At 39.9% G+C, this 26931-nt stretch overlaps 1 protein-coding gene across 1 annotated transcript in view; it reads left to right on the top strand.

The window, feature by feature from the left end:
* Positions 1-26931, top strand: part of PNPLA7 (patatin like phospholipase domain containing 7) — a gene marked incomplete in the record, with an annotated part of 4152928 nt that overhangs the window by 2846010 nt on the left and 1279987 nt on the right. The window contains 1 exon segment of the mRNA XM_044064320.1: positions 17412-17594. Within this exon segment, the coding sequence (XP_043920255.1) occupies positions 17412-17594 (183 nt within the window).

The following is a 26931-nucleotide window of genomic DNA, read 5'->3' on the forward strand; positions in this document are numbered from 1 at the left end:
CAAACCCTGACAACAGATGCAACAGACTATGCATGGGGGGCACACATGGCTGGCAAATGCATTCAAAGCAAATGGAGCCCAGGACAAATTCACCTACATATCAAAAAGAAATGTTAGCTGTACAGAATGCTCTGACAGCCTTCACAAACCTTATCCTTTCAGGACAACTCTTGATAAAGACAAACAACACAGTTATGTGGTATGTAAACAAGCAGGGGGAACTCATTCCTACCCACTCTGCAGGTTAGCCATGGCCGCCCTGTAGAACACAGCCTTGAGCAACCCAAGTGCACGTGCAAGCTCAAGCTCAATACCTGCCAGGCAAACATAATTCACTGGTAGATGACTTAAGCAGAAATCTACTGGACCCACATGAGTGGAAACTGGAACCCAGCTCATTCAAACTTCTAACCCACAGCTGGGGGACACCAGAGGTGGACCTCTTTGCCTCCCCCCAAAACCATCAATTGAGCAAATTTTGCACCAGAAATCCCCACAGCCAAGCATGGAAAGTGGATGCCCTATCCTTTATCATGGGAAAATCTCTCAATTTATGCCCCCCCCCCTCTCAAAAGTACTACTCGGGATCAAACAGGACAAACCAAGGACAATCCTTATTTCCCTGGACTGGCACCGCCAGCACTGGTACCCACTCCTATGCAGTCTGGCAGCAGTGCCACCCTGGCAGCTACATCAGACCCCCTCCCTGCTGTCCCAGCAGGAGGGACAGATTTTGCATCCTCAGCTGCAATCCCTGAACCTTGCAGCCTGGCTTATTCCCTGAATACTCCACCAGCAACCCTTAGCAAAGAGGTGCTGGATGTCATCCTTGAGGCCATACGGGTACTAGGAAATCCAATTCAGAAAAATGGAAAAGATATGTTCTTGGAGCCAGCCTCAAGGAAAGGACACAGCCATGCCCACCTTACCTCAAATCCTAGATTACCTAGCAGAGCTGCTTCACAAAGGCCTATCCTTTTCTTCTATTAAGATTCATGCCTCTGCCATCTCAGCACATTATAATACTGAGCCACCTCTTTTCTCACCCTCTGGTCAAACAGTTCCTGAGAGGAGCTAACAATTTAAGACCCTTGAGAGTGCCCACCCCTGCCTGAGACCTTAACTTTGTACTAGAGAAGCTCACGCTTCCCCCTTTTGCGCCTGCTGCTTCAGCACAGTTAAAATTCCTCTCTTGGAAAACAGCCTTACTTCTAGCCATCACTTCAGCAAGAAGAGTGTCTGAGTTACAGGCACTAATGGCTGTGGAACCCTTCATTATTTTCCATGCTGACAGGGTTTCCCTCAGGACTAACCCATCATTTATGCCCAAGGTGGTATCCAATGTGGCTCTAAACCAATCCATCCATTTACCAGCCTTTTTCCCTAATCCTCAGAATAAAGGGGAAAGGATCCTGCACTCCTTGGACATGCACAGACAACTCAGGTTCTACCTTGATAGGGCTAAGCCTTTCAGAAAATCTGACCAGCTGCTAGTCAGCTTTTCTACAGGGACAGAGGACAAGGCCATTTCAAAGCAAATCATTTCCAAATGGATAGCACACCGCATCCATTTATGCTACAAGCACCATGAAAAACCAACCCCACAGGGGATCAGAACTCATTCCACTAGGGCTACCTCAACCTCTACAGCATTTCTTACAGGAGTCCCTACCAGGGACATCCTGGAAGCTGCAACCTGGATTCTGTACACACCTTCACCAAGCATTACCACTTACCTGTCTTTTCTAAATCCAGAGCTGGATTTGCCACAGTAGTCTTACAAGGCCTGCTAGCCAGCCCTACTATTTCTTGACTGCCTTTACCCTCCCTCAGCTTTGGGACTCAACCCAAGTGTGATGACTGCAACAGTGAAACATGAAGAACAAAGTATAGCTGTGTACACTTACCATAAATGTAGATGTTCGAGTGCATTCGCTGTTGCAGTCCTGGTTATCCTCCCTCCAGCCCCCTGACTCTTCTATGCTTTCTACCTATCCTCCTTTTGGCCATATCTTATGGCTGTGGTATTTACTTTTTACTGGAAGTGTTCCACACCATGTAATTGCTTTCTATTTTGGGGGCTCCTGACATCTGGGGCAAGAAAAACTGATGTAATGGCGTCGGCTGCATGTTTTATACCCCTGACGACCTGACATCATGGAAGAGGCGACAGCATTTGATGCAGAAATCCCAAGACACTGGTGTTCGAGCCGACTGAGGGCTATCTGCAGGCAGATAACCCCAAGTGTGATGACTGCAACAGTGAATACACTCTAACATCTACATTTATAGTAAGTGTACACAACTGTTTGGCTTTATGCCATGTGTGTCCTTTGCCTGCTTGGATTTCTTGCATTAAAAAAATAGATGTTGAAGTTATGGAGTGCTTGCGAAGTGAAGGATTTGGTGTAGAAGGTCTAATACAGGTTACATCACAGCATGATGGAGTGAGTCTCCAAAGTAAGGAAAAGCAGAAAGATCTTGAGACATCCGAAAAAGAAATATGGACGTGGGAAAGAAAAAGAGATTTAATGTGGTGTAATATTTATACAAAGGAGAAAGCAAAACTAATCAATACAAAAAGAGCAGCACCAAAGATATCTGAAGAGAAAAACAGACAAAGGAATCTGGACATGAAAAACGTTGCAGTGCAAAAAATAAGAAGTCAAAGAGGAAAAGCAGAAAAGGAGATTAGTATTGGAGAAGTTAAAGAAATAGAAACTGAGGTTATGGAGTATGTGTGAAGTGAAGGATTCAGTGTAGAAAATCTAATTCATAAAGCACCACAACAGGATAGAGCAATGGAAATCCAAATTAAGGGGAAGCCAATGGAACGGGAAGCAATTGGTCAGGTGCCATATGAAGATATTTTGGAGCCTTCCACAGGAAACTATATAAACGTTCACTAGAAGCTAGACAGCAAGGGAAAGAACAGGAACCTGTGGAAACTCTGATACAGTCAGTGTTGAGGAGTGATAGGCCAGTGAGTTCCCATATGAAAGAGCGAAGGATGCACAGGATGAAATCAAAGAGAATGTGCCACAGGAAGATGCTATAGAACTTTCTAAGCAATGCCTGCAGGAAATGGAAAACAAAAAATGTGCCCTTAGTTTAGAAGAAAATGAGATAAGAGAAGAGTTGCTTGATTTAATCGAATACAGACATATTAAGATCAATGAAAGAAATAGACTGCAAAAAGTCAATAAAACTCAAAAAGTCAGAAGTTTGGTAAAACAAATGAACACATTAATTAGGACTGTCCATAGAGATCCATGCGATATAACAGAAGTAAACAGGATATATTACTGTGCAGCTGAATTAATGACTGCTAAAGTTCTACCAAAAGAACACAGGGTAGTGAGGGAAAGGAAGGGGAGAAATTGAATACCATCATGGAAGTATCGAATAGAGAAAACTATAAAGCAATTAAGACAAGAAATGTCACTATTAGAGGAATATCGAAGAGGGAACAGATCAACAAAAATACTAAGAAAGATAGACGTGATAAAAGCAATGTGCAGTATTAGAACAGATCAGGATCTGTCATACACTATTGCAAATAAGCTAAAAATCTCAGCACAGGCAGAAAACTTAGGAGATACGCAGAAAAATATAAATTAAAAGTGCAAAATAAACAATTTTATTGATGACCCAAAAAAGTTTTATAGAGAACTGGGAAACAAGGTAAAAGGAATTGAAAGACTGCCAAAAAAAGAAGAAATAGATACATTTTGGAGAAGTATCTATAAAGATTCTTTGGAACATAAAGATGGATAGAAGTAAAAGAAAGAATAAGAAGTTTAAAGGTAGTTATTCAAATGGGATGAAGTAACAGCCAGAGAGATTGAAACAAAGTTAAGAAAAGCCTCTAATTGGAAAACTGTAGGCCCAGATGTAGTGCCTAACTTTTGGCTAAAAGTATTAACATCTTTGCACAAAGATTTTTGCCATGAGTAAGAACTGTTTATGTGGGCCCCCTGAACAGACACCAACCTGGCTAACAACAGGAAAAACAATGTTCCTACTTGAGTGAACCTGCAAGCTACCCTAAAAATTATAGACCAATAACTTGCCTTCCGACAACATATAAACTATACACAGGAAGTGATGCCGAAAGTGTTTATAGTCATTTATCAGAAAGCTCAGTTATGGCAGTAGAACAAAAGGACAGTACAAGAAAGTCATATGGAACCAAGGATCATTTGTTGTTAAATAAAGTCATAGTTGAGAACTGTAAAAAGGGGATTAATCTAAGTATGGCAATGCTTGACTACAAAAAAGCATTTGGTAGTATCCCACATTCATTGATAAGACTGCTTAAAAAATGTATAAGATATTCCCCACATTGATCGACTACATTACAGTGACTATGAAACAGTGGCAGACCAATTTGCAGTTAAGCCATGATAAAGGACAAATTATTATCCCAGGGATAAAATTCAAAGGGAGATATTTCAGGGTTACTGTCGGTCACCGTTGCTATTTTGCCTTGCCCTTAACCCATTAAGCTATCTACTTAACAGCTTAGGTCATGGCTATAATTTGGCTCCTATAAAACAAACTGTAAAGCCTTCTCATCTTCTCTTTGTCAGTGATTCAAAACTTTGTAGCTCATCAGATGAGGAACTGAAAGCACGACTGCAAGTTGTCAAAACTTTTTCAGATGATATAAGAATATCATTTGGTCTTGATAAACGTGCAAAAGCAACTTTTAAAGCAAGAAAACTACAGCACCAGGAAAACATCACTTTGGGACAAGAATGTGATATAAAAGAACTTGAGCAAGAGGGGGTGTATAAATATTTGGGAATTGATGAAGGATCAATAATAAAACATGAACAAATGTGAATAAAACGTAGTAAGGAGTAATTTAGAAGACTTAATTTAATCCTGAAAACAGCGTTGAGATCTAGGAATAAAATCCAAGCCATAAACCAGTTTGCTGTTCCTGTCCTTAGTTTTGGAGTGATTGATGCAAAAAATGTGTTGGATAGATTAGATAGGAAAACAAGAAGGATGCTTCATGTTCAACAAAGGATTTATAAAAATCAGTGCATGCCAAGATTATATATTCCCCATTCTGAACGTGGGATGGGCCTCCTTGAAATTAATTACATGTATACTGTAGATATGCAGTCGTGGGACTGCACACATATCTGCTGATCTCGCAAGACCCAAACATAGTGAAAGTTTTGAAACATAAGGAAAATAAATCTAAGATAACTTCTCTGTTTTGTCTAGCAGAAGCATATCAATGTCAAGCAGGAATGGAAATCAAACCAGAAGTAGATAAAAATCAGGTAGCAACTGAATGTGTCAAAAAAACAAAAGAAAGAATATAAGGTGAAGGACCAGAAGAGAAGGCAAGAAATGTGGAAAATGCATAAATATACTTGCATGTATAGAAAACATCTGGAAGAACCTCATGTTGATCAGGAATGAATGCAGGAATGGTTAAGGAGTGGTGAATTTAAACCAGAAAATGAAAGGTAATATTGGCAGCCCAAGATAGTGGGTTGCATACGTGTTGGTTTACAAAGTCCATGAACATGTGGGAGAAACAGACAAATGTAGGTTTTGTAAAACCGAATTGGAAACAGTCGCACACCTCGTTGCTGGTTGTGACATACTAATGCAGAAGGACTGTATATTGCAAGACATAATATTGTGGCAAGATCGTTGCACTGGGGATTGTGCAAACTTTATGGTATTGAAGTGGCTGAAAAACACTGGAAACATGTGCCACAAAACATCATAGAAAATAATTCTTCATCACATGGGATCATGCATTGCCAACAGTTCAAAAGATAGATGCTAGAAAACCAGATATAGCGGTACATGAAAAAAAGACAAAAGTAACATGATCATTGAAATCGCCAAACCCAGTGACTACAGTGTATTGTGTACAGAGAGAGACACAAAGTCATAAAATATCAAGATTTGCAGGCAGAAATGAGAGCAATCAGGAAAAAAGATACCAAGACAGTTCCAATAGTAGCAGGAGCAACGGGTCTTATAAAAAATAACCTACAATTGTATTTAGATACATGTAACCCTGTACGAATTGCAGGAGGAGTCATTAACGTGCACTATGCAAGTGCTGCAAAGAGTACTCTTGGCCGATATCAAAGATTGAAACAGTACTAATTTCATGAACTTTAATCGTACTTTGACTTAAGAATGGGGACCATTCTCATCATAGCATTAGAAACCCAAAAGACTTGGAGAAATTAAAAAAGGGGGGTCCTGGTTCTCTTGGAGAACTTCAATTCTGAGTTGGGAGCATTCGTACATCACCTTTATGCCCTACACTAGCTCAGGGAGCATGCATCTTATGTACAGTTCTCCTGGGTAGTAAAGGCTTCGGTATACTGGTTGAACATTGGGTTTTCCTAAGCAGGAGATCACAAAGATGATGAATACTACAATAGTGAAAAGAAGGACATCTACTGTTATGGTAGATTTTGCACAACTGTTCTTTCTTTGCTTAGAAGTCTATGTGAGACTAATGTCCTGTGTGTGTGTGTGTGTGTGTGTGTGTGTGTGTGTGTGTGTGTGTGTGTGTGTATATATATATATATATATATATATATATATATATATTTATATATATATATATATATATATATATATATATATGCACCAAGCTCTCATGAAAACAAAGGGGGGAAACATTATTTCACCAGAACAGATGCACATTGAGTTTCTTAGTGCCATTTCACAATTCCTGTAATGCTTTACTGTTTGTTTTCTTTAATCTCATTCAGATACTAGAAAACTTCACTTCCACAGCAAAGAAATAGTAGTTTTCATTCTTATATTGTAAAAGTAAAATATGGTTATGATTCTATATTTATTTATTTTTTTTTATTTATTGACATTTGTTAACCGGATATGTTCAACTGGGCTTGTGGCCCATTTTCAGTGGAGACCCGAGGAGAAAATCTCCAATACATGAACAAATTACAGAAATTCATATTTTTAGCATCAAAATTCAAACAAAAACTAAGTTATACAGAAAATATAAATAATGATAGAAATAGCACTGCATGCACATTTTTTTTACAAGAGAAGCAATTATATTTACATATGTGCAAGCAGAGATTTGACCAACAGAATAGATTAATGAACATTAGTACGTATCCAATAATAGTGGAGTACTTATCTGAGAGAGGAGGGCAGAAGAAAGTTATACAGTGAGGTGCTTAAGTTGGGGCCTGACAAAATTTGGAGTTAAGTAAGTGAAATCTGAGTTTTTCTTTAAAGTGTGCTGGGTGGATGATGGAACAAACTCACTGTAGATATATGTTCTAAGTTTGTGCAACAGAGCATTTATATAGGAGTTTGCCTATAGTTTTTTTGGTTTGGTATGTGAGCAGTAGTATTGAGACAAAGGAAGAGAGAGCAGGACAGGATGAAGGCTTATTAAGGATGAAATGTCGCATTTGAAGTTGATAGAAGTAGAAGCTGGGGGAATTCAAGCCACTGGAGTGAATTTAAAGAAAGGCAGTGATGTGCAGTGTAAGGTGAGTTTATGACAAACCTAGCTATGTTGTGGTAGGTTTGTTGGTGTTTGTACAAGGTTGTGGTTTGAGTGTTAGTGAGTATAGGGGCAGCATATAGGATGGAGGGAAGGAGAAGGGCCTGAGCAAGGGAGAGTCTAGCATTTGTGGTGAGAATTTTTTTATTGCGCTATAGTAAACCAAGTTTCTGGTTTGTCTTCTTTATACCTTGGAGCAGGTGGAGATTGAATTTGAGTTCATCATCAATGATGAACCCCAATAGTTTTGTTTGAGCTTCTGGTTGGATTATATTCTTATTAGTGGATGTAATTTCAAAGGTAGATTTGTGGTGAGTGAGAGATTGAGGCAGAAAGAGTAAGGATTTGGTCTTTTTGGGGTTAAGGATAAGTAGATTATTGGATAGCCATTGTTTAGTGGATAGAAATGCCTGTTGAGTTAGAGTGTGGAAGTTAAAAATATTGTCAGAGATAGAGATGAGGGTTGAGTCATCAGCATATTGGGTGAGGGAAGATTCTTTACAGGGCGTAGAGAGTTCGTTGGTAAAGACATTGAACAGGAGAGGACCCAGGATGGAACGTTGTGGTACTCTAGTAGGAACAGATATAAATGGAGAAGTGGAAGAAAGCCATTTGACGGATTGCTGCCTGCAGGATAAGTAACTGGAAAACGAGGCCAAGGAAGAAGAAGAAGATAGATTTAGATTTTCAAGTTTAGATAGTAGTAGGGGATGGGAAACGGTATCAAAGGCTTTGGAAAGGTCAAGGAAGAGACAGGATATGAGTTTGTTGTTCTCTAGGGCCATGGCTATGGTATGTGTGAAGGATAAGAGGGCGGTAGTGGTGCTATGGTTAGGACGGAAACCATGTTGAGTGGGAGTTAGAAGGTTGTTCTGTAGGAGATGGTTGAGAGGATGTGAGTGACTGCCTTTTTCAAGAATCTTAGAGAGGGGGGATAGGATGGCTATGGGGCAGTAGTTAGAAGGGTCTGTAGAGTTTCCACTTTTATGCAGGAGATTGTTGAAGAAGAATTTCCATAGGGTAGGAACAGTGGATTCCTGAATGGATCTATTGATTAGACTAGAAACAGGATAGGCAATGGAATTGACAGCAATTTTGAGGAAGGTAGGAGGTAGTTTGTCAGTGGAGGGAGAGCAGGGTTTAAGTTTTTGAAGAAGAGATCTGATGTAGGAGGTAGGGACTGAGTGTAAGAGAATGGAGTTTTACTAGGGGGGTTGGGAGAGTTAGGCAGAGAAGTAGTGTTAGAGTTTTTGGATTGAGTCTATGAAGATCTTATTATGGAGTGTTGCTGTTTCCAGCGGTGATGTGTCAGGGTAAGGCCAGGGAGTTGAGGGGCAACCAGGAGAACGAATTCTGTTTAGAGTTTACCAAAATTTCCAAGGGTTAGATTTGCTGTTGAGCTGTGCAGAGTTATAGAAGGACCTTTTGTCGATATTAGTTTTTTTTTTTTTGTCAGATTCCTAAGATGCCCTTATTTGTGGAGGAGAGGAGGTTCCTTAATTTTAGTCCAGGCTTTCAAAGTACTCTATGTCTTGTGCATAAGGGACTTGGTTTCTCTTGATAGCCATGGAACGTGATTGGATTTTACTCTGAACTTCCTAGAGGGAGCAAGGGAGTTAAGGGTATTCAGGAAGATGCTATTGAACATGGTTACTGCATCATTAAGAGGGATTTGTTTAAGGATAGACCAGTCTAAGCTGGAAAGAATGGAGTTGAACTGAGTTACATTAAAGTTTGAGAGTTTGCGATAGTCCCTGTAAAGGTAGGGTTTTGGGGGGTGTATCTAAGGACAGAGATGGGATGGTGGTCACTAAGGCAGTCAGGTAAGTTTGTGGGGTTATGGTAATGGTGGGAGGAGTTGGTGAGTATCCAGTCTCTAAAATGGAGTTGGAAGATGAGTTTTTATGGAGATGGGTAGGGGGTAAATATCAGTTGATGGAAACCATGTAGGTTGATGCTCAGTTGTGGAGAGTCAGTTTTAGGTTTTGACCAATCTAAGTTAACATCTCCCAAAATGATGGTTTCGTAGGATATATTCTGGGAAATCCAGTTAAGGATATTCTCTAAGGTGGACAAATTATTCCCAGGAGGGATGTAGATGGAAGCAATGGCCAATTTCTTGTGAACATTAAGGTGCAATTAAGGATGATAAGTTCTGCTTGGTGAAAGTTAGGGATGGGTGTGGGAAAAGCTGATAGGTTAAGGGTATTAGAATGGAGAATGGCTACACCACCCCCTTTTCTTGGAATTCTGTCAGACCGATAGATATTATAGCCTGGTGGGAGAAATTCAGTATTGGTGATGTGTGGCTTAAGCCAGGTTTCAGATAAGGAGAGGATGTGAGGAGTTGTATGGGCTATCCAGGAATGGAACTCTGTGATTTTGTTAGTTAGGCTTTGAATATTTAGAGAGTATATTGTCATGTGCTTGGGTAAGCATGAGTTTATTGTATGAGGCTGGTTAAGGGTATTTCAGGAGGGAGTGGATGTGTGATTATCTTGAGTGGGTGAGGGGCCAGGGTTGGGGTGGATGTCCCCAGATACAAGTAAGTTGCTGTTGAGGATAGAGAGTAAAGTAATATAATGAAGCAATATGTCTAACTTGGGTTTAGGTTTGTAAGAAGGTGGGGGAATTTGAGGTCTTGGCAGTTTATGAAAATGGGGTGGAGAGGTTAAAAATGGGCAGGGGAGATATTAAAAAAGGATCTTGTTGAAAGGGTTTCATAGTTGGAGGTAGGAGAGCATGAAAATGGGTAGTAAAGTTGTATGTAATAAGAGGTGAGGGCAGAGAGGAGACAGAGGAGTGTGGTGGTAATGATATGGTGTTGCATATTTTGATAGGTGTAGTGGGGTTTTAGATGGGGCATAGTATTATAGGGGTTAAAGTGCAGAATGTCTATTTAGGCATGAAGTTGTTTGTAAGTAGATGATAGTGAAGGAAGTGATGTAAAGTAATAATGTGGGAGGAAGTTGTTTGTTATTGGCTGATTGGGAAAGGAAGGGGAGGGAGTGGATGGTATAAAGGAAATTGTAACAGGTGGGTGGGAATGGGGGTAGGGTGGGGGAGTGGAGTGAGCCTGAGTGGTAGCGAGTGCGAACGGAGCAGGGCTGCACCGCATGGTGTAGGCGAGTGAGCTCGAGAAACAATCAGTAGTTTTTGGCTGTAGTGTGTGTAGGCAGATAGGGCAAAGGAAGAACACAAGAGCTACACAAAGAGCAGTAATAAGGAAGGGGAGGATGTATAGTATTTGTCTTTTGTGAGAAAAAGTAAAATTCGTGTATGTTTACTGTGAACCAAATCTAAAGACATCCTCATTACTGAAGCTGTGAAGTTAGAAAGTAACAGCTCTCATACCAAAGAATAGGGTCATGTCTTTGTGGTGTTTCTAAAAATGCATCCACTAGTTTCAGCTCCTTTTGCACATGTTGTCCCTGTGGAATGCCCCCTCCTCCTGAGACAGTACACCACTTTTGACTGTAGTCATCAAATAAATATAATGGCCACATTGTTCTGAGGTATTTCAGACCATATCAATAACTATTTAGAAGGCATACCATAACTGCCTTTTGCTTTCATACATCAGCTGTCCCAAAATATTAAACTGTACAATTTTCTCTACAGTTCTGGTTTGCCACTGGAAAAACAATGAACAACATAATGGGCAGAGTGATGTATTACAACTTGCTGCAGTTAGATATGCATGCACTGCCTGAAAGAAAACTATATATATATATATATATATATAATTTCTTTTTAATAACGGGTGATAGTATAACTATCATGTGCTGTGTTTTCATGTACAGCATACCTCCTCACCAATACCCCCAAAATGATAGCCACTTTTTTTTGTACATCTCTGGCTGTGAATAAAGTGAAAGAAACAGAAACCACACTAATGGATTTCAGTACTTTGTTTTTGGGTGATTCTTCATGCCCCCCTCTCCACCACATTTGTTATATCAATGATTGTTTTGCATGAATTGTGTAATTTCACACTACTTTCATATTTAGTCTGTCTCCAAAACACAGTAACCACGTTCTGTGCACATTTCTGATAAAGTAATTGTGAAGAAAGTGAAAAGAGTCATGACCTAAGGAACTGATTTCAACTTGTTCACAGATATGGGCACTGCCCATAAACAAACTAGATCATGCATAGACTTCCCTCTCTAACCTGCTTAAAGATTACCTTCTTTGTACCACTCTGATGATAAGTTGTTATGAAACCGAACAAACAAGTCTGTGCAGTAATGTATTTGAACTTGTGGCTGTCAGACATGACACCCCCCCCCCCCCCACCAAGCCATAGCAATGATCAGTTTATTGTAATTACCTAACTGTCCTTTCCTTTCATCCATAGACTGTCCAGCCAAAACTTTTAGGCACTTCTTGTGATTATATGCCTAAGCAGTTTTGTAATTCACATGGGACCACTCCTTGTTTTAATATCCACAGGCACATCTCCTCCTTGTAATTACCAGTAAGACAAGGATTTTAGCATTTTTTAATTACTCTGCATACCCCACACTATTTATTACGTCCAGATGTCCATACTAGTTCTCCTCCACATAAAACTGTTTATAATTCTCTCTTTCTGTCTGTAATAACTTTTACATGTATTAAATGTATTATATTGCACAGTACTTGTTCACACTGTTAGGATAACCCGCTTTCTAAGTTAATTTTTCATGCTGTTATATGCATTGCTGCAATATGAACATTATGCCTGCAGTTTTATTTTATGTTTCCTTGGTTTTCTTTTACCAGGCTTACTGTTATATTTCCTCTCTTTCCTCTTGTTCTTTCCCAGACTTTCTTTTTAACATTTTTCCATTGTTTTCCTTTTGTTTTATTTCCCCCTTTTCTCTTATTTTGTCCCAGATTCTCTACTTCTCTCTCTGAAGCCAGAATGCCAAAATTATTTTCTACTAAATATCTTCAGTGTACATTTCAAATGATAGTATCATTTTATTTATTTTTTAATTTTATCTGAATGCACAACATTAGATTTAAATTTTTCACTCATGTTTTTCCCACTTGTACTTTGCTGTGGGTCTGTACTATTTCATCGAACGGGCACATTATCGAACAGCATTTCATTGGAAATGCTGTTCATCGAACCCCCCACTAATTATATATACCAACTCCCAGATTGCATACAGCGGGGAAAGGGCAAATTTCCTGATCCCTACTGTAATGTAATTTCAGTCAGAACGGTTCAACAAACAGCATTTCCGATTAAATAATAGGAACCCATGACATAAATTTCAGTCTTTAAAACAGAAAATAACTAATAACTCCCCACCCCATTCCATATATTGCTTCCATTATTTTTTTTCCTCATGTTATTAGTCATGAACTACAAAAGCATTTTTTTCTGGCAACATGCAAAAATGATTGATGGCATGATAATGATGACTCCCATAGTTCTCATTCAGTTTATTACTAAATTCTGCTACAAAGCGTGGTAATAATTGAAGTTTCAAACGTTACATCTAGAAATTACTTATTTGCAGTATGCATTATGGAATGCATTTGTGGCACAACAAAGCCTAGTGGCTTTATCAGATTGTTTGACACTAGATACCTGTCCATTTTTTGCAATTTTCTTCAATTCATTTCTTACGGTCGCGCCCTTTACACTTTCCTCTTTTGCTCCTTCATGAGCACCTTCAGATGCTGCATAGAAAACAAGCTTCCTGGTAAAGCTTATCCCTCCCTATTTTCACATTAGTATTATCACTATGCTGACCAGATTCTGTGGCATTTTAGCAAATCGTGTTTCTTGCAAAGTCATCGACATTGCTTTTTTATTGTTTTGCAGCCTTCATTATCCACAGATATATTTTGTGTATTTTCTTTTCAGTAGCAATTTCTGTTAGGAAGCATCACTCCAAGATAAAGCAACATCATTTTTGTGTTCCTCAGCAGCCATTAATTGCAACAGTTCTGAATTTTGTAAACCCCCACATTGCCTCTCTGTTATCAAGACACCATCTTTTATTGCTTTCAACCTGAATTGCATCCACCAAGTTAAGTACAGGAGTAACAGGTTGGTCTTCCATCATGTTCATATCCGACTTCACTTTTCATATTGTCTCTCCAGCAGCGTCTGCAAACCGGAAAAAGATTAGGAGAATTTTCTCAGTGCCCTGGTCAGTATAAAATACCACTTTAGATTTCCCCTAAAAATAGGCACCAGACCTAGTGGCACTAACCTTGACAACAAAGAATAAATACAATAAAATAAAATAAACTTCTGAAGAAGCATTTTTGTGACATTGCTTTTCTTTCAACTAAAACATGAGCCATTAAACTCAGTCCATGAAATGAGATGGAGTGCACAAAGTCTTTTAACTTACCCCAAGGTTGTGCATCCACAGAATAGGTTCTGATAGTTGAGTGAGTCCAGAGGTGAAGACGTCTGTGTGGGAGATATTTTGGGACTGTTTCAGGTTCAGTGGATCAGGTTTAACTTTAAGGTAAAGAGATGAAATAACCCATATTTGAAGAAGACCAAACAAAGTGGAAAGTAGCATAATGTATAAATGTAATTAATTTCCATTAGTTCTGTTCTTGATTGTATTGAATGTCACCGTATTATGGATAAAACTAACAAAACTCAGTGTAGCTAACCTTGTAAACAAAGCTGAATAAATTAATAATGATGCTGGATAAAACTGCTTAGTCATACTTTCATGCACAGTTTTTGTTGAGATGTTTTACAAAAATTATTCATTGGCTTTAATTTGCTGTAAAGTAAATGCAGTGATTTCTGATGTATTTGTTGAAATCCTTACAGAGGATCTTTTTGCAGGGAATGGCATTGTATATAGAGTTCATTACTAGAATTTATAGTTCAGAGGATTTTGACTTTGCTGTAGATTTAATATGCCTTAATCTTAGTTCTGAAGGCTCATGACGCACTTGTACGAACAGGTCTATATCACGACTTCGAACGATAAAAGGAGTGAATGCTCTTTTATTGAACACTAAAAACCGAAAGCAGTAAATGTCGAACACACGGAAAAGTGATTTTTTTCCAGGGAAAAAACATTTCTGCTCCGCAAAAACAAAAATCCAAACACAAAATAAAGTGGGGGACTTCGCCCCCTAAGCCCCCCCCCCCCACTTAAATATACCAACTCCAAGATCGCACCACAGTGGAGGAAATGGCAAAGTCCCGAAAACTGCAAAGTAATTTTTTTTTTCCCTGGGAAAACAAATCGCTGTTCTGTGCTTTCAACTTTTTGTGTTCGATAAAAGAGTGTTTGCTCTTTTTATCGTTCGATTTCGTAATATAGACCCTGTACGAACATGCGGGAGACAATGATATAATTTTCCTGTACTTGTGAAATGAAAAGAAAATGCAAGAACTATGACAAGAAAGTGTAGAAAAAATGTGTGTATTTAAAAAAAACATAAAAGTATATCTTTATTTGAATATTGTACCAGTTTCCTTCCACATCCCAAATCCTTTTTGATCCTCTATTTAAAAAGTCATTCTTGTAATGGTCAGACTTCTTTTACATTTAATTTTGATTTCTTGACTTAATTAATCTTTTTGGACCGTACTGCTCTGTTAGTGCTCTTGAAATCACGAATAAGAGGAACTCGGAAACAAACAATGTATGATGTAAAAAAACAGGTTTACTACAGCAAAGCATTCGAGATAAAACTGTTGCTCAGTGATTAATACAGCAATGATATACATACTGTCTTTTATACATCACAAAAAGACATTCCAACTAATCAGTACACAGACATAAATTAATCAGTCAATTAATGCAGTTATATAATGACCTCATCATGCACAGAGAGATGACGTCTTACTAACAGGCTTTATGCTCACTATTTCTTTGAGTACTGGATATGCATCTGCATGAAAATAATGAGCCTCAGATGGGCGATAACAGCACCAGGTACGATGGAACAGTCTTCCGCTGCACATAAAGCAAAGTATTTCTCTTACTCTGTTCAAATGTCATTTGGACAAATGCATGGGAAACCACAAATTTACACCCAGTTTACCACCTTCTGTCCAGCATGGATAAGGGAACCTGTAAATGTCCCAACATATCCTTGTTTGGCCTCTCCTTGATTATCCGTATGCAAAATATAAGGGCTAAAAAACTATGAATCAAGGTGTGAGTGAGAATGGACCTCTGTAGGACGTTGGTGCATTGAAGGATGTAACTATAACTACAAGTCCGTTTATACTTTAACTGTTTGACAGAAGCTTGCTTATGTGAGAGCCACTTAAAGTAGGAAGCTTGTATGGTAGCCATTTTAATATCCAAGAGTCATAACTATGAATCCCAAAACAACAAGATTAGATGAGCAAAGCTGAAGAAATTATGTCCTAGTTTGAGATTGTTGTATGTCAGCGTGTTTCCCTTTAAGTTTATTCTAGGTGCAGTGATCTTGGAATTAGTATATACAAGTAGCAGTCGTGCAGGGGGGGTTATAAAAATGATTTAAAAGGAGAGCAGTGAGTTATGACATTTGTTCTTCTTTTCTATTACTATTTGTTCCCTGCAACCCAAGGCTTGCAGTTACAGATCTCAAACCTGCAGTAGGGAGCTGATATTTGTAAAGTAGAGAAAAGAAGGAAGGGCGTCATTGGAGGTTGGACTGATATGTTGATGAGTAAGAGTTGGAGATTGTGTGGTGTGGGGAAAGGTTGATTCTAAATATGGTTTTTGGGGGTGTAGGCATCAGTATATTGTGTCAGCTTGGTCCTTGCTGGTGACTCCTCAGGTTGTAAGTCGTTAATACAAGCTGTGGTCATAAAGAATACATATATTGCATACATATTTATTTTAGATGCTTTTTGCCTGCACCCCATCCTGGCTGTCATCACCTCAAGACGACTGCCTATTTGTTCTTCCAACACTAGTTGCTTACAGTGCAAATCACCCTTTGGGTGATCCTTGATCTTTATTAAATATTTGCCTCATCAGAGACCTCCTCATTGAGTGTCTAGTTTTAGAGGTACAAGCCACCTGAGGAGAGATTGACATACTCACAGTCATAGGCAGTGGGTGTTTTTTATGGTGTATTCTAATCACCACACATCCACATAACTGTCAGGAGCAGATGAATATCTGTCCCAAACATACACGCTTCTGTTGTAGCTGGGTCTATCTGCTATATGTGTTGCTTGGTGTGCACACGCCTGACTTAGTAGCTGCTGGGAACTTCACTGCTGGTTGTGAGTACAGTAAACGAGTCTGCTGCCTCCCTCTCCAAGGATGAGTGACCTATCATTGGCTCATTGCTCGAGTCATCCTTAGCCAGCTGGTTTGCAGTCAGGGCTTTATCCCTCTACACCACAAATATTGCTGCTGATATATTTAGGCTTCAGCAGAAAAAAGTGGCGGGAGATGCCATCTAGACTAAATGTATTTTCCTTTGGGTAGGGGATTGGAAGTGGGCAAGGAGCATATAGATGGAAACCTGCAGACAAATACTGGAGAAACAGATATTTTCAAAAATTAATATTGACTTGAATTTAGTATGCACAGAAATCTCAAATCTGATATATAATTCAGGCCGTTTAGTGACAACCTGTTTACACATGCACAAACAAATACTAGTATAACAATGTGAATGAATGTGTCATACCAGTATGCGTCCCACACCATATACTTTCATACTTTGTGATTTTGGGCAAATGATTTGACTGGTAAAGTCAGGTACTCAAATTCTGATCAAACCCATGTTCCAGTGATGAATGTAAACAAAGTAGTATATCGAATATAAATATCTGTTCTCAAGTAAGGCTACCAATTTTTTTTGATGACTTACCATACATATTCTTACACTGTCCGCTTCTTGTGATCTGTGAACTGATATGCTTCTGTTTCAGTTGGAAAGAATGTTGGAGAACACAGCAGTGCGAGTGCAGAAACAACTGATACTGCTTCACAGAGAGGATGGACCTCCGCCATCCCGCACTGTAGAGTGGTTGAACATGAGGAGCTGGTGTTCGGGGCACCTTCATCTATGCTGTCCACGCAGAGTATTTTCCAAACGAAGTCTTCCCAAATTGGTAAGTAAAAAAAAAATGAATGCTAATAGCAGGTAAGTAAGTTATATTTTTATGTATACATGATTATACGACAAGTTATCAATGGAATTTTATTTAACATGAAGCTATGCACCCTGAAGTGCAAACTTTACAAAACGTTTTTGTCTGTGGCACCCCTACATCTTTATATACTAATGCTGTGTTCTCCATAGTTGCGCAGTCTCATGCTGATACTATGTTACCAGAAGATCAGTCTGATTGACCAAAGTGCCCTAATGGCTTTGCAGTCAGCCAGCTGGTAATCACTTATCTAGGCTCGATATTCAGGTGCATGTGCACACGCGTACATACACACACACACACACACACACACACACACACACACAAAGTGCAGTTTCAGGGATGTTTGCTGCAGATATGGAAGAGCAGTCTTGGATTGGTCCCTCATCCCCCTTACTGGCCGTTTCCCAGGTTTGGCCTTCAGACCCAATGAAATCAGGGCCGACATCCAACCTGGATACTATCTCTTTGGTTCTGGCATCTTTTGAGTTGAGCCAATCAACTCTGAAACCTTTGGATTTCAGTTGGCCTATGAACTGGCCCCTTTATGTCAACACTTTGGTGCCTTCCTCAAATTCATCTTGCATGGTTCTGGTTTCAGTGTTGGAGTTGGCCTTCAAGGCTATGGTGCTGATTCACTCCTCTGATCAGTCCTCACTGGTGGTACCTGGAATGGTTTGACAAGGATGCCGTTGTATCTATCTCTTGTATGGAAGGGCCAGTGCTAACATTTGATGGGGGGTCTCTCTTGATCAGGCAGATGTTGGTTCAGTCTTTGAGGTTATGAGGAGGATCATAGCCTCTCCTCAAAGAGCTACATCACAGGTGTTGGCCCCTCCCTTGGACACCCTTCCATCTTTGTCTCAAGCTCTCATACTTCTCAGTGTCATAGCTGAACCTGTGTCCTCAAAAGAGCTGCCCAAGCACAAGACCAGTGCTCTGCCAACTCAGATTCGCCAGAGTCACCATCATCTGAGGCTTTCAGCAAGAGGAGGTGTAAGAGAAGACACATCGATTCCCAAGATGAGTCAGTCACTTCAGATTCTGACTCAAAGGATAGAGAGTGATTCCCGCAGTTCCCTCCGGAGGACCTCAACTTCACTGAAATCTTGTAACTCGTGAGCTAGAGGGGAAATTGGTCCATATAGCCAACCTCTCAGGGTGAGCAGGTCCTTTTTGAGGCATACAATTCAGTCCTCTCTGCTTCTTTTGTGGTCCATCTGGCAGACTGCCTCATCAGCTTGACCTTCAGAAGGGCATGGCAAGAGCGTGATTCTTCTTTGAGCATACCAAGAAAACCTGACACGATTCTTTAGTAAACAAACAGCAGAAACGTTCTATGATTTATTAAAACAAATATCCATTTCTAAAACAGCAGAGTTTTCCGGTTTCCCCTTCCTCATTGCTTTCAAAAAATTAAAACATCACATTTAAATAGTAACTCACATACATCATATGACACAGCCAGCCAATAAAAATAAGAATAAACTCAAATAAATACTGAACAATGTTCAAACTATTAATGCAACATTAAATGTTTTTTTATACAAAACAGGTTTTAAACTTGGAAGTGGATATTTGTTTTAATAAATACCAGAACGTTGCTTGTTGGATTGTTATCGAATGCAGTTTACTGCAGTGGATTTCCTTTTTTTTTCTATGTTTCTTCAGTACCCAGAGAGTGGGACCTTTTGGATTTTCATCATTGTGGCAATGGCTACCAAGAAAAAGATGACAGATGATGCAGCCACCGTCCATTCACCCAACAAGGAGTCTAGGCCAGTGGACAGGATGGGTAAGCGGGAGTATGCTTCAGCCACATTTGGTTTGCAAGCTTTGAATTATACCACTCATATCATCCAATTTCAGAGAGACTGCAAAACAAACATTGCCCTCACTGCAAAGGCCACCCACTACTGACTCTACAAAACAGCTAGAAACCATCCCAAGCACTTTGTTTAATAATACCAGTCTCTCTCCATACAACTTTTACATAAAGTGGCAGACACAGGAGTTACCATGAGGTAACTAGTCTGGCTTTCATCTTTGATGATTATTTCAAAGCATCCTTTAGAAACGCCCGTTATGAATCTTACTAGTTTAGTCCATAAGTCAGAGAGAGAATGCAGAGGTAGCTATGAAGAAGATATGAAGACTCTGCCATAGGCATTAAATTTAAGACTCCCAGCAATCTTATAACAAAATACAGAATCAGGGTTTAACTCCATATGGTTTGGAAAATCCCGATGTCAACCCTTTTAGTCCACCTCCAGCAGGGTGGGTATGACAGAGGGTGTCACTTTAATGGATTTATACCCAGGGGCTGTGGAGGGCCACAGAGCCAGGAACATCTGGGGTCCTTCTCTGACAGGCAGTCTAACCATCCCGGAAGGGCTGCCCAACTGCTATCCATTGGAGGCAGTCATGGGCCACTTTTCCCCCTCTACCTATCCTTGTGGATGGCCATCACACAGGAATCTTGTGTCAGAAGGGTACTATCATAGGCTATTACATACCTTTTTCTCCACATCCTGTCAAAGAAGGCCTTTCCCAGATATACTGCCCCACAAGCGAGAAGCTTTGGAAAAGAACCATCAGAGGTCACTTCAGACCAGCCAGGGTCAGGTTATTATTCTAGACTCTCTTTGGTTCTGAAGAAAAACGAGGGCCTCAGGCCCATATTTAGACATAAGCAATCTCAATCAGTATGTGAAAAAGTCCTGATTCAGGATGGTCATGGTGCAGACGATGCCGACTTGTCTACATGCAAATGATTGGTTGTACTCAACTGACCACCAGGATGCTTACCTTCACATCAAGATTGCCAGAGTATCCAGAAGGTTTCTATGCTTCTGCCTAGGAGCCAGTCACTTTCACTTTAGAGCCCTGCTTTTTGGAATCAGCATAACCCCATGGTGTTCGCCAAGTTTCCTGGACTTTGTCAGTATGAATACGCTGGACCATCTAGTCTGTATGACCACTAGGGGTGCTAACATCTTTGACCTAGTCCTCACCAGTTTGGGGCAATGTTGCACCCCCCCTACCACCGAGTGCAACAGCCTTGCTAGTCATATCAGACTATAAGGCCGTTTCTTTCAAAATACAGATAAGACCTCTTGACACTAAGCTAATCCTGAAACTCTTAGGAATTATTCCAAGTAAAATTTCCTGCTATTAATGACACCCTGACAAAATTTTAACCCCCCCCCCCCCAATCCAGGGAACACCTCTGCCTATGCAGAATTAATCACAAAAACCCTTTACAATCATATATAGGGTTGCATAGAGGCAGCAGTACCTACCCAAAATAAGCATTGGACAAACTCAAAAACATGCCACCATGGTGGAATCCCAACATCAGTAGGTTGTATAACAAAGTGAAGAAAATCATGGCCAAAATTAGAAAATGTAATGCCCAGTAAAGTTACGAAAACTCTCATCAAACTAAATAAGCAGCTCAGGAGACTAATTAAGTATACCAAAGCCAAATTTGAGTTAAATGTAGCCTCATAGGCTAATGACAGTCTCAGAGCATTCTTAAGATATGTCCGCAACCTCAAAAGCAATATACAACAATGTGATAAACTAATTTTAAATGGAGCCACCTAATGAGCTGGAGTAAATACAAATCTACTGGATATTAAATTTACCTCCAGTTTTACCCTGTCTTCTCTCCAGACTCCTCTCAAGAAAATTCCCCTAACCATAACTCCCCCAACTGTCACTATGGAACAGGTCCTCAATGCACTTTCCAAGGCCAAAACCACTATATTGATGGCCCTGATAATATCTCAGGATGCCTTCTTAATTGCGTGAAACATTACTTTTTGGGCCGACTAGAATTATTATTTAACCATAGAGTCCAAACAGGTTTCATGCCAAATGAATGAAGGACTTGCAACTGTTATCCCTCTACGCATGGTGGGCCACCCACAGATCCAGGAAACTACAGACCCATAAGCATGACTAGTTTTGTAAGTGAAGCCTTGGAAGGAATTATCATGGATATGGTAAATAATTGCATAGGAAGCCTTCAGAATCTGGGTCCAACATTGTTTGGTTTCATCATGGCAGGTCATACCCACTCAACTGAAAGAGGTCATTAGGCAATGGAAGAGGGCAAAACAATGTATACTGTCTGCCTCCACCTGGCCAAAACATTCAATACAAACCCCACTTGGGCATTGTAGACAAGCTCGTAAAATTAGGTATCAACAGTTCTTTAGTGGATTGGCATGTTTTCTGTAGTCTGCAGTGGATTTTATTACAAAGAAACCAGATCACAGCAGAATCAGTTGCTCAGACAATATATTAATAAACATGGCTGTATTCAAGTGAAAGGAAACAAAAATAGGATGAAACAGGATAAGATTCTTGGTACGTTGTACAGTGCTTGGCAAACAGCGTAATAAAACAGATGTAAAAAAATCATTGTTTACCAATGGGTTTTAGGCAGAAAAAATATTGCTGTGTGAATCACCTCAATGACAGACCTACTGAACATTGTGTGTGTGTCTATTATACCAGAAGGAATTAGTGCTAAAAGGAAAACATTTGGCTTAATTTGCACATCTGTGAAAATGAAGCTGCAGTAAAGTGCCCATTCAGTAGTCGACAACTATTTACTACCAGTAGTGTAGCTAGGGTAGGGAGAAGGGACAACTGTCCCAATAGCAAATTATTGGCAGAGAGGGAGGTGGCACAATCAGCCAATCTCGATCGCTCTTTAAAAAGCCGGTATTGCATTTGCAGTCAAACTTGAATGCTTTAGTGCTTCTTGTATGGTCTAAACTGTAGCAACTGCTTACTGCATTGCAGCTGTAGCAAACAGTTTGCTACCGTTTAAAAGTTAAAATAAATACACACACACATATACATACATACATATATATATATATATATATATATATATATATATATATATATATATGGTTCCCCTTCATATGACTGAATTAACATAAGCCTGAAAACAAAAGCCTGAAAAGTTAAAAGCCAGAAACACAAAAGCCTGAAAACACAAAAAATACATATACTGACTGTAAACAACAGAAACCATATTAATTTCCACTAAGTATAAGCAGGGGGGCAAGCCCCCATGCACCGCCCCATGTTGGGGGCTGTGCCCCCCACACCCCCGCTACTTAAATATATCAACTCCAGGATTGTACTTCAGTACACTAAATGCAATCTCAGAGTTGGTATATTTAAGTAGCAGGGGGTGTGGGGGTGCTTCTACTTAGTGAAAATTAATATGGTTTCTGTTGTTTAAAGTCAGTATATGTATTTTTTGTATTTTCAGGCTTTTGACTTTTCTGGCTTTTGTAGTTTCAGTCATATAAAGGGGAACCAGATATATATATATATATATATATATATATATATATATATATATATATATATAAATCTAACCATAGGGTATAAATTGTAGCAAGTGTTTGCTACAGTTTAAAACAAGAATTTTTTTTTTTAAGTAAAAGTTTTACAGTTGTGATCCATTGATTTAGTTTTACTTGTATATCTTTAAAATCTGACAAGTGTTTTGTTTATTGCATTGCTCTCTTGCTAAGGTTTCTTAGCTATCAATCTTAATCCATTCTGAAGTGTGCTACTGTACCCCCCCCAAAAAAAAAAACTTTCTGAATGTACTATTATAAAATAACTGCCTGTTGCTGCCTTAATGCTTACCCTAGAATCTCTGCTTTTCTCTTTTCCTAGTTGAACTTCACATTTACCTACACTAACAAACTGCAGCTCCTGAATAATGGTGTCTACAGGGTTGCAATTGGAAAACACAGCAAAATAGTTTCTCCCAGCATTTAATCAGAGTAGGTTACACACACAAAAAGCATTTGTTCAGCTTTCTCTTACAGTGCTGTGTAATTAAGCAAGTCACCATTTTGGTCAACCATAGGGCTCTTTTCTATTTGAGTGTTGAGTGTTTGCCTCCTTCCCCTGTAAATAAAGTACACTGACTCTTACATTTGTCTCTCTGTGACCCTAAGTTTTACAGGTATAATTTATACCTTTCTGGCTTTCTAATGCTCAAGACACAGATTCCTGTTGAAAGTTTTACTTACTTGTCTGACATTTGAACAAGTAACCCTTGTAATAATCCTCAGAGTTGTATACTGTTGGTCTGTCTTTCCTGCTAAACATAAGTAAAATTAAAGTGCTGAGTGCAAGTAACATGACAGTGCTGAGTGCAGATTGTAGGCCCCTTACATTCAACTTACCTCTGGTGTGGTGTCAGTCAATCAAGGTATTCCTCTAACCACTCCTACTGCCTTCTCCCCCCCCCCTTTCCTCATACAGGTTAAACTGCTACAACTTAGTACAGGCATTGGTTCATCCCTGCTCCGCTTGCCCTCGCTTTGCTCGGGCTTGCTTCGCACCCCTCCCACCCCTGGTGCTGCTACATTTATTGGTGCTAGACCACACCCCACTTTTTTAAACCAATCAGTAACAACTTGTCACTCAACAGCAGCACTCTCAACATACCACCAGTCCTCCAACTCTACTATTCCTTTTGCCTAAGTGTCAAATACCATTCAGTAGGTGTGCTATCACCCAAAATAGTTTATTAACTCTACTTCTAACCCTTTTACTCATCCCATATCTCCTAACAGCCTATGAATATCAGGATCACCTAGGTTTCCACTACCCTAAATGCCATGCATCCATCCCATCTACAACCGATAATAATGCACCCTTACACACTCCCCTCATGCTTATCTCCTTAACCCCTAAATACTACCATCTTATTAGACCTAGTTACATTAGTCATAAAACTAGACACTATTACAAAACTTTTTTCAAAATCTTAAAACTCATACTCGAGATACACCACAACCTCACAAAGGATGGCGACATCCACCCAAACCCTGGTCCATCCCCACCTGTTGGCCCTAATCCCCCTACTATATCGCCTACCTCCATAGCTCCCTACAAATAGACCTCCTAGCTCACTGCTGGCCTGCCATCTAAACATTAGGAGCATAAATAACAAAACTCAGCACCTGCATGCCCTCTTAGCTGTTCGTTCCCCAGATATATTATGCCTAACAGAAACGTGTCTGAAGCCTGCCACCAAGGACCATGAGATTCTGCCACCAAGGTATAGTATGTTTCGACTAGACCGTACCACCAGAAAGGGTGGTGGGGTAGCCATACTTTACAAGTCTACCCTGTCAGCATAGACACCCAACAACCACCCCAGTTCAATAATGCTGAAATTCTTATCTCAAAACTACAAATTAACAAAAACAGAAATGTAAACATTGTCTGTGTCTACATTCCCCCAGGGAGGAACACAGAAACCTTAGAAGACTTCTTATATTGGTTATCCAATAACCACCCCCAAGAAAAAAATTGTTCTTGGGGATTTCAACATTGACTGGAACACTTGCTCTTGTGAAACCCCACAACCCACATAAACCTGTATGGATTTACTCCAGTCATAACCTCCCCCACCAGGACAGGAAAACCCAATAACAAGGAAAGTACCCTAGACTGGATACTCATCAATACCCATCTTCAATCCTATAAATCAGGCACTTTGTCTGATGACCTAAGTGACCACTGTCTCACCTATGTAATCAAGCCCAAAGTAGACTGCTCCTACCAACCCACCTATAGAACATTAAGAGACAAGAATTTTATTCTCACCAAGTTTCAAAATGAACTTAAGGCATGCAACTGGTCAGTACTAAACAGTCTCTCCCTAGATGAAGCAGTAGCATACTTTAACACCAAATTCCTTGCTATTCTTAACTCCAATGCTCCCAGCCACTCTATTAGAACCAAAGTTAATATTGCACCTTGGCTTTCTAAAGATACCAAAACCAAAATTTCATTCAGAAACAAAGCATGGGCCACCTACCGAAAAACAAAAACCCCACTTGATCAACTAAGATTCAGACAGCTAAGAAATGACACCAAAAATCCATAACCTTAGACAAAAAGAACCACTACTACCATCTACTGCAAAAACACGAAAACAAACCTCAAAAGTTCTGGGCAGGAATAAACAAACTACTCCACCCCCTTCAGCTTCCCAACAAAAATCCCCAGTAGACATTGCTAATAACTTCAACAGCTTCTTCACAGAGACTATCCAGTCAACTCTCTCCCAATGGCTCTAATTCTAATGTAGCCACACCCAGTACCCAAACATACTTTACCTTCCAATCTGTTCCTACTCAACTTATTCATGCCCTACTTAAGAAACTAAGACCCACCACCCTGTCTGCCGATCTCCTCCCAGCAGACTATCTGCAAAAGGCTGCTGACACCATTGCCTACCCCATCTCTGTCTTGATCAGCAGAGCTATATCTGAAGCTACTGTACCCACTATATGGAAAAATCTCCCATGTCATACCTCTCCATAAAGGAGGTAGTTCCACTGAACTGTCAAACTTTAGACCCATAGCTATTCTGTAACCTCTAGCTAAAATTATGGAGAAGTGTGTACACATACAGCTCATGCACTACCTCACACACAACAAGCTGTTGTCCAGCTTTCAGCATGGCTTTAAGCCTCACCACAGTACTACTTTTGCCCTCCTCTCTTTCTCTAACGTCATTAACCACAACCGCAATAATAACAAACTATCCTCAGCACTCTCTCTAGATCTATCCAAGGCTTTTGACATGGTTGACCACAAAATGCTTATAAATACCTTGAAGGCCTTCTCCTTAAACAACCATGCACTCCAGTGGTTTCAGTCCTACCTGCAGGGCAGGCAATAGGCAGTCCTATGGCAGGACAAGCTATCATCTCGCCTACCCATCACATTAGGAGTCCCCCAGGACTCGATACTAGGACCCCTTCTTTTCTCCATCTTTATCAATGACCTTCATTCAGTCATCCCAGATGCTAGCTGCATTCAATATGCGGATGACTCTACCTTGATTTATTCTGACACCTCTCCAGCTACTTTATTCACATTAACCCAAATTACCTTCAGTACAGTGGAAAAATGGCTCTCCAATCAACATCTAATCCTAAACCCCAACAAAACTAAGTTGCTCCACTTCTCCCCCACATGCAGGACCCCCCTGCCAGCCTTCAACATACCTGCTAACAATAGCACTATCATCTCCCCAGAAGCCCAAACTAAACTACTGGGTGTTATAGTTGATAACCTGAAGTTTGATGCACATATCAATCAAACTATCAAAACCATTAATAAAAAACTTGGCTGTCTTTACAGAATCAAACCTTTGCTTACCCCACTTGCTAGAACTGCAATTGCCCATTCCCATTTGCTATCAACTCTTCTCTATGCCTCACCTCTA

The sequence above is a fragment of the Protopterus annectens genome, chromosome 2.part2 (assembly GCF_019279795.1).
Source record: "Protopterus annectens isolate FY-2018-M chromosome 2.part2, PAN1.0, whole genome shotgun sequence".
NCBI lineage: Eukaryota > Metazoa > Chordata > Ceratodontiformes > Protopteridae > Protopterus > Protopterus annectens.